Source organism: Magallana gigas, chromosome 4 (genome assembly GCF_963853765.1).
Source record: "Magallana gigas chromosome 4, xbMagGiga1.1, whole genome shotgun sequence".
In the NCBI taxonomy this organism is placed as follows: Eukaryota; Metazoa; Mollusca; class Bivalvia; order Ostreida; family Ostreidae; genus Magallana; species Magallana gigas.
Genome location: NC_088856.1, coordinates 10,890,551 through 10,900,122, shown reverse-complemented (window position 1 = coordinate 10,900,122; position 9,572 = coordinate 10,890,551). Strand labels below are relative to the sequence as shown.

The 9,572-nt window shown below is 33.6% G+C and overlaps 1 protein-coding gene and 1 long non-coding RNA gene across 2 annotated transcripts; one reads left to right on the top strand and one right to left on the bottom strand.

Annotated features, from left to right (window-relative positions):
- The first annotated feature begins 2,973 nt into the window (after window positions 1-2,973).
- Window positions 2,974-4,533, top strand: LOC105334092 (MAP7 domain-containing protein 2). Its single transcript, XM_011437414.4, has 3 exons — window positions 2,974-3,576; window positions 3,792-3,964; window positions 4,234-4,533. The coding sequence occupies exons 1-3, from the start codon at window positions 3,353-3,355 to the stop codon at window positions 4,476-4,478; spliced, it is 642 nt and encodes a 213-aa protein (XP_011435716.3). The 5' UTR covers window positions 2,974-3,352; the 3' UTR covers window positions 4,479-4,533.
- Window positions 4,534-6,546: 2,013 nt separating this feature from the next.
- On the bottom strand, window positions 6,547-7,525 carry LOC109618416 (uncharacterized). The gene is made up of 2 exons (XR_002199314.3): window positions 7,075-7,525; window positions 6,547-6,845 (listed from the first exon to the last, which is right to left on the bottom strand). It is a non-coding gene; the product is annotated as an uncharacterized lncRNA (long non-coding RNA).
- Between the last annotated feature and the right edge of the window lie 2,047 nt (window positions 7,526-9,572).

Here is a 9,572-nt window from a genome sequence, read left to right as displayed (position 1 = left end):
CGTAAGTTGTATGGTCGATACAACGACTTTGTCAGCAAATACAATCTTCCACTGGGTCGCATGTTGACTGACGTTCTTCATATTAATTGTTAGACCATAATTAAGGTCTTCCGTTTCCAACGGAAGACCTTATTGTTTTTCTTCGGTTTCTTCTTCCCTATTATTATTATTTTTGGGGTTTTTTTTTTTTACAAATTTTGTGCACGCGAGTTATCGGAAATGGCTTGGCCGATTTTCATGAAACTTTTAGATCTGATAGATATTGATCTGAACCTTATTGGAAATCTTTTTATTTTTAATGACGTTATTTCCGTTTCAGAGATTTTGACGTTTTAGCGATTTTTAGAGGGTCAGCTTGTCCGTCGTACTCCTTCTAAATGACAAAAGATATCAAATTCAAATTTTCATGAAATGTAGACAAATAATTGTAGTTTTGTCTAAAGTGAAATATTTATGTCTGGCACAAAAGGCGCCGAAGCTCGCATGGACCCGAACAATGAGATGTAAAAAATGTAGTGATTTTTCTTGGTTTTCTTTATGTTTCTTTTTATCGAAAATATTTTGTTAAGACATGTAGAACAATTAAAATTTATTTTTTAAAGATCTTTCAATGGACATCAAGAAAAAGGGGCTAGTCTCTCAATTTAGGGGCCAAAACGTCTCTGAAGTCTTTCTTCCATAGCACTTTACTGAGAAATATTTTGTAATATATTTAAGAAGCAAAAATGTTCATCTTACACATATAAAAGTAAACATTATAAAAATGTTATGATGCGTTACGTAATTAGGGGTTTTAAGGGGCCAGAAGTCCAAAACTTTGATCAATTATATCTAAAAAAGGACAAATATTTTAAGAAGCAATATAAAATAAAAGATGCTTAGAATGATGTTTTAAACAATATTCAATTATAAAAGTTTCGTTATCTGGCCCCAATAAGGAGATAAGGGGTCAGCCCTTAAAATGTCCCATCCCAGTAGCTCAAAACGGTAACGAATTTCTAAAGGTTTGTTGAATAAAATATGTTTAATATCAAAAGACCTTTCATATGATGTAAAAGGGGCTGGCCCTTTATTTAAGGGGCCAGAGGGGCTCTTAAGTCTTTCTTCCATAGCACTTTACTTAGAAATATTTTGTAATATGTTTAAGAAGTAAAAATGTTTATCTTACACATATTGAACTATACATTATAAAAACTTTATCATGCGTTACGTAATTAGGGGTTTTAAGGGGCCAGAAGTCCAAAACTTCGATAAATTATATCTCAAAAAGGACAAATATTTTGAAAAGCAATATGGAATAATAAATGGTTAGAATGATGCTCAAGTCAATATTCAACCATCGAAATTTTGTCATTTGGCCCCAATAAGGAGTCAAAGGGGTCAGCCCCTAAGACAGTCTTTACAAAAGACCGGTAACACATTTTTAAACACTTGTTGAACAAAATATATTTAATATCAAAAGACCTTTAATTCGATATCAAGAAAAAAGGGCTAGTCCCTCAAATTAGGGGCCAAAAGAGCTCTAAAGGATTTAATCTATAGAACTTTACTGAAAAATATTTTGTTATACATGTATGTTTAGGAAGCAAAAATGTTTTTTTCTCACATTTATTTAACAATAAATTATAATTATTTTATCATACGTTCTGTAATTAGGGGCTTTAAGGGACCAGATATCCAAAACCTTGATAACATATCTCAAACAGAACAAATATTTTAAATAGCATTATTTTGAATATCGATATAGAATAAAAAATGCTGAGAATGATATTCTTAACAATATTCAACCATCAACATTTTGTTATGTTGCCCCGATAAGGAGATAAAGGTTCAAATATCAAGGTCAAGGTCATATTACCTTAAAAAAATCGCACGGAAGACCTCCTCGTTGCTCGCAACGAGATCATGTCTAATTAATCACCTAATTGTCTACGGACTTTTTCGGGGTTTTTTCCCGATTACGACAAAGAGAACATGGTGGGTATCATGCTCACTCCTCCATGGCACCTGTTCCTACCTCTATATTTTTAGAGGTCCGTGTTGCTCTGCTTTGAATTTGTATTTCGTTTTACGGATTTTTGAGATGGTTGACGGTTTGTTATGTCATTTTTTCATGGTTAAAATAGATCAAGTACGTTTGCTTGCATTCAATACTGAACTCAATCGAGAAATTCTTTGTGCTTTGTGAGAAATGCTTTATTATCCATGTATTTGAATGAGAAATAATATCTGGCCCGGGGGCCATAAAAATTAAACGAGATCACTCTAGATATCAGTTTCACTTTTACCAAAGAACATATATTGGAAAAGTGAGACTGAGATCAAAAGTGAGCTCGTCTAAGTTGTATTGCCCAGGGGCCAGACACTTAGTACCTTGAGACCCTTAAGCACTGAAATATACTTCATATTTTTTCACACAGAATTGAATTGAATTAGCTTTTTTCTTCAATAATGTTCCGAAGCGTATATTCATGTTCAATAGAGAGGTCAAGCATTTGACCGTGTACGTGTACGCGTACGTGTGACAAGGGGAATCCCCTTATTTACTGCGTGTTACGTCATCAATTTTGCATACCGCGTAATTCTACAAGTTGTCAACATCGTGTAGATTCAAAAGTACACGGAGGTAAGAACTTCTAGCTTCTCACACTCAAAATGAATTTTTTTTGTATGAAAACTATATATTTTTTAAAAGAGGAGGATTCATTTCATACGATTGTTTTTCTAACTTGATTAAAATCAGAGAATTTTTTGATCAAATATGATTTTAAAATTACATTGGTAAAAGACGTTCATCCGTAGAGGAAATTTAGTTTTAAAAAACCTTTAATCGTATTTTTAGCAATTAGATTGACACCATAAATTAGCAATATACATTCGAGGTCATATATATCATAAACTGTGATGAATCTTTAAACACAGAACGGGATTGGGGGGGGGGGGGCACGAACACATTGCCGGCGGTCCAATATAACTGTACTCTACTACGTATGTTAAAATTTGATGTAAAAATGATCCGCTATACTGTTAGTTTAAAAATTGATAGACGATAGCAGATCAAAACCAGCTAATTTTTAATTGATTATCATTTTTTATGTGCCTGCATGTTCAGCTGTGCAGGCGCTTGTGAATTCCCTTAAATTCTTATTATTAATACTTTAACAGAGATTGAAAGAGCAATCACGAGCACCTGCTTCGCTAAACCGAAGCTAAACTCACATGTAATTGTATATGTACAATAAAACAAAGGCGTTGTCGGGGGAGGGCCAAGGTGATGCTTACCTCCCCCCTTTTTATAAATTTGATTTCATTGTAAAATTACATGTTTTATTATTTTAGGTGAGATTCGAATATGAACTTCGACAGGAAAAAACAAATAAGATTTAAGAATGATGATGACATCAGGCTTCTGAGGGAAGTTGTTGCGAGAAATCCAATAAAAAATAAAAACAAATGGACAGAAGTCGCTGCAGTTTTGTCAACGCCTATGTTTGTGCTTGATGCTAGGAGAGTAAGAGAACGTACAAACCTCCTCATTGAACAACATAAGCGAGAAAATAGAGAAAATCTTAAAAGGTATTTTAAAAGATGAATTTATTCCCCCCCCCCAAACATAGAGAGAGAGAGATAGACAGACAGACAGTCAGAATTATAGTATCTCTCTTTCTCTCTATCACACATGCACATATACACAATTCGCAAAATAAATCCTTGCTTTTTCTCATTTTATTTAGATCCATGAAGCGTGTTTGATCCACTTTTTATTGTTTTTATCACGTTTAATTTTTCAGATCTGGCGTTGATGAAGATGTTACTGAAAGAACAACTTTACTAGATGAAATCATGGAACTGAAAGAAGAAGAAGAGAGAGAAAAGAAAGAAGAAAAAGAGAAGAAGGAAAAATCTGAAAACTTGGGGAAAGAAATAAGAAAAAGAGCCCTGGAGTGTTTAACTCCAAAGAAAGGTATGAACACGTTATTTTTATTAATAAAAGATGTACTAGGTTTTTAGTAGAATAAGTATTTGCTATATATTACACTGTACTCAACTGTTGGCCAAATGAAAGGTACGATATCCTTAATCATAACCTCAAAAAATGTTTTAGAAACGTTTCTGAATGAAACTTTTTGAATATGAACAGACTCCCGTTACATGCATATCGCATGCGCCGCTCGATAATTTTTCGGGGGGGGGGGGGGCTAATGCATTGCTAATTTCTTTCCTTTTTTACAGATGATGAGAGTGACATTCCAAAAAGGAGAAATTCTCAAACCTACTTAGTTGATTATTTAAAGGAGAAATCAGAAATGGAGATGGCAACAAAGAGAACGGAGTTAGAATTGAGAAAAGAAGAACTAAGATTACAGAAGGCACAATTCGACCTCGACCGGGAGGAGAGACTCCAACGGATAGAAATAGAAAAACAGGAGAAAATTGCATTCATAGATTTGTTGAAGAAACTAACAAACAATAAATAAACACAAATAACAATACCCTTTGATATTGTTTTTTTCTTCAATTTAATAGATTGAAACACAAATTCATTTTTTTTTTCTGTTGGAAATAGTCCATTGTTTTCATTAAATAAGACAGCAACATAAGGTAGTTAAAGGTAAGCGGAACAAATAAAATACTTAGTTAGTTTTTTCAACCGATGACAAATGAGTTATTTTAGGCCAAATATTCGTGAAGAAATGGCGGGGAGACATCAAAGAATGAACCGGTTTCACTACCATACAAAATGGTGTGGCAGTTGGTTAGAATAGTTGCTACTCTGTAATATTTTCCGACAGGCTGTAAATACAATTTTTGATTTTTCTTATAGTCAAGAAAAGCAAACAAAGTTAGAATTTTGCCGAAAGTCCATTCTACGCATACTCTGAGAGCTGACATCTTTTTGTTAAAACGCATCTGATTCGCTGATAAAACAGCTCCTCGAAAGGGGGGAATTACGTATGGGGATAATGGATAGGCGGGGTCACCGTAGACTGAGTAGACTTCACCATTTGCTTTTGTCATATGATGTTGCATTTGTTGTTCAACACCGCTTTCTCTTAGCATACCTGCATCATGACGGCGGCCTTCAATTGGACCAAACATATGAGCAATCATTCCGTCAGGTGTCGTAATGCATTGGAATTTAAGACCATGTACTCTTTTATGTCCATTGAATACCAATTGCTGATGAGATTGTGGTCTGCATATGGGCCTCACGGTTCCGTCGATAAACCCCCAGCAATTTGCAAGGGGTGCCCCACATTGGTTGACAGCTGCAACCATCTCGTCAAGTTTCGCGTGGGACAACCACGGCTGATGCAAGTTTTCCAATTTATGTCCGTGGATTGAATCTATAAGGTCTAAAACCGTATTAAAGATATAGGATATTTCAGCTGTTGATCTTCCAAACACGTGTGAAAGATCTTGCAATCTATTCGGGTATGCTAATCTACGTATAAGGATGCGCAAACCTTCTATTCCCGTGCATACAGTTCTATTCTTGCAAACAATTTTGACAGGTATGCCTAAAGCATCGCACAAAGCACATATGTCTTCTTTCTTAAATCTGAATAATGTACGGAATTGTTCTTCGCTGAGTTCATCAATTCCTAACTTATGATAAATTGATGATTCTTTGTCGTCATCCGTACATGAAAGCAGTAAAAGGTCATCATCACCTTCCAGCGATGCAAGCAACATCATAGCTTGAGCCATTTTTATTTACGATCGTATTGATCAAACACTGATTTTGATTAGTTTATTTCAATTTTTCATCCAATCAAATATGACGTGACATCTTCCTCTACACGTAGGCGTACACGTGCAGTTTGCTTAACAGAACGCAACGTTAGATACGGGTACTTGTAATTTTACTTCTAACTCTACACGTACGCGTACACGTACACGGTCAAATGCTTAACCTCTCTAATATCAGGCGATTTTCTTAGAAAAAGAACGAATAGAATTAATTATGTTCTCATTCACCCGTTCAGAGGAACATGAAATATTTAATGAAACTCTTAACACCAATTTATAGGAACTGTTCGCCTATGCGAGTGCAAACCTTTTTATCATATCATATGCAGGTACTTCGTTTTCCTTCATTCAACATTCTATAATATTCAAAAAAACATTTTATTAATAGAGGATATCTATATTGTGATTTTATATTTGCTTTATCCAACGAGTTGAAATGGTGTATATATTCGCGAGGCTTGCCGAGATCTTCGAAATCTTCGAAAATAGGCCACTGAAGCGTTGAAGCGAGGGGCTGTGTCAAAAATAGTTCGGACCGGAAGTATTTGATAAAGCATTACCCGTTTGATATAGCAAATGTTTATCACACGGGTAATATACACCACACGTATGCGATAAACACCGATATCACCACGACAGCAAAATTCGGGGCTGGGGTTTGTTGTACGATAAGCAGCTAATACTAGAAAACATTCGACTACTTAGAGTATGTACTTTGATAACTTTTGATACGCCTGAGTAACTTAAACGGCCAATCAAAGATTGAATATAACAACAACATTTGAACACGAGTTACCTGTTTCTTTTATAAATATACATATATCTTCTTAAATTAGGATTAAAAGCAAAATATTACTTTACAGAGTTTCTTTAATGTTTTACACGAACACCCCACACAAGAACTTCTGCAGGAGTCAAGTAGTTGACATTTCCGCTGACGATCTGTAACTCTACATAACGTCCCACTGTGTTATGGGGACACAATGTTGCAATCCGCTGACCAGTGAACGCATGCCCCGTAAAATGTCCACAGAAATGCATGTTGTGAATGTTCTCTCCAACTCTGATATCAAAATCGTGTAACTGATTACCTGGGGAAAAAAGGCATTTCGACATGCAGTTAAATACTCACATACACACTACAAACAAGCAATGTTTTAAAAATACGAAGAGCTGTATTTTCTTTTTATAATGTAAGAATTAAATTACAAATACGGCATTTGGACTACAGATAGGAATTTTGCGTTTGTAAGAAATTTGACCCATAGGCCTAACATTTTATAATTTATAGTAGGAAAAAGTGTATATGTAAGTACTTACCACAACAACCAGATCTTGCAAACACTTCTATTAAACGTATTTTAAACCTTGCTCTCAGATCTATCCTAAGCCAAGGAAATTTCTCTGCCGAAGTGTGAGTATAGTCAGATAACAGACCGTTGACAATGTTTGATTCTGGGACATTTTTAAATCTAGAACTTAACGTTACTGGCTTTGAGTATGCCACATTTGTAAACACAGCGTGGGTTGAAATAGCATTTAAGTGAAAAACACAAATAAGTGCAGATACTAACAACGAACGCATAGCGTAGACGTGTAAAAGTGACATCAGTTGGAGTTTAGCAAGTGTTATATACCAGTCTCAGAAGTAGAATTAACTGATACTCTGCCCTGGTCACAGATGATCCAAAGTGTTCATTTATTTGTTATTTTTACTGCAATGTTTAATTTTGCCAGTTTTAATTATTGTTTATGGCGCAATTATTACTCTTGTGTTTATAATGCTGTAAAAATCTATAATAAATCAAACACATGTTACGCAGACTTTAAAAACTTGTGGTAAACGAATTTTGCTGTTTGTTTCTTGTTTCGTTTAATTTCCCCCAGAATAATTGTCATTAAAAATTGTAAAGCCTTCTCTATTTTTATGGTAGCCACCAGGAATGGAGACCTGGTGAAGCTCCGTCTATTTACAAGAAAGTATTGTTATTCTATTATATTGTCTTCCAAGATGACACGTATTGACACTTAATACGAAAATAGTAACAAATCTATATATTTGATCCATTTGATATTCTAGTTAAAAGCATAAGAATGTATGCAGTGTATTGAGACAAGAAGTTTATAGGTCTTTTGTAAACATTTATAATATACAGAATGTGAGCGTCATAGAAATGATGTAATGAATATACTAAAATGTATTTTATTTTGAAACTTAATACTTGTATATTTATTCCTTAGGCAGACAATAAGCATTACACAAACAGAGCCCTACGGATATCTTAAACAGACAGAAACCCTCCATTTGCGGGCGAAATGCAATGTAAATGGGTCATTATCAAAATATGCAGCCTTTTGCGTCAGTGTCAATTTCAAGGGGGAAAAATAATGTCCAGGGGAATATATACAGTACCATTGGATTTTAGAAACTTAAACCTATATTGTTGAACAAATAAATGGACAATTTTACTGCTTAAAGTAAAAAAAAAATATTATTTGTTAGGAGATTTCAGTGAATTTATGTTGTCATTAAATTTTTCCAACGTCTTTAACCTGCAATATCTTCACTAATATTGATGTTTTATTCCAAAAATCAACGTTAATTTTCAAAACAACATTCATATATTAATTTCTGCTATGCTCCTTAACAATTTCTCTTTTAAAAACAATGAATTTGATGAGATATATGCTTGTACAAAAAAATTTTGTCATTGGTGTTACAAGGCAAATTAAATAAAAATATCTTAAAATACATCAAGTAAATAATATTGTACTACAATTGGAATCCCTCAGATCATAGTGACATCATTCCCTGCTACTAAAAAGATAAATGTATCAGTGATGACATCATGGTAATAAAAAATATGGCAGAAAATGTTAGTATTCTCAGAAAAATACAATGTAAACTGTGTCAGTGGGATAACGTGCTATTTAATTAAGGTTTTCTATTATGAAAGAACAAAAAAGTTTTTCACATAAATGATGAATGTTTATCACATTAAAACATAGGCTATGTAGCTTTGTGTAGTATTTGTTCTCTTGGTTCATACTGCTACATTTACTATGGATACATCAGTGGTATAACGGTCAGTGGTGTAACCAAAAATTGTTGTTACACCACTGACAAAACTGTTACACCACATGACATTATTTAATTATTTTACGTTTTCTTCCATTTCATTTATATTTTGAGCATTTTGATCAATTGCTATTTATCAATTTTGCAAGTTAGACACTGTCACAATAAAGAAAGCTTGACTATTTAATTGCAATTGTGTTTTCTTAATCTGGAAAATGAGACTTGTTACACCATTGACATTATTTGAAACACCATTGACATTTTGTATGCTCTAATTATATTTTACCCATTTAAATACTTGATTAAAAAATAGAAGTATAAACAAATTTATTCTAATAAAGAAATGAAATAATCCACATTTTATTTTTTATTAAGAAATCAAATTTTTTATTGACTTATAGTGTATTATAAGATATGTTATTCCACTGACATTTCACGTTCCCTATTATGTTATACTAAAATCTTTCAAATGCTAAAAGGTAACAAATGCTAGCTGAGCTTCAAAAAACATATATAAACAAAGAGGAAGTGTATATGAGTTGTATGCATAGATTTTGGAGAAAATTGGAGAAATTTCAATTTTATAATCCAAAATGTATGATTGATATGAGCTGGTACAGTATTGACGATGTTGTTTGTGAGATTGATGAGCCAAAGAAAGTTCGAACTCGGTACAAGGTGGATAAAAGTGTGTGGATGCCAATAGTATGAAATATAACATCAAAGAATGAGTGAATTC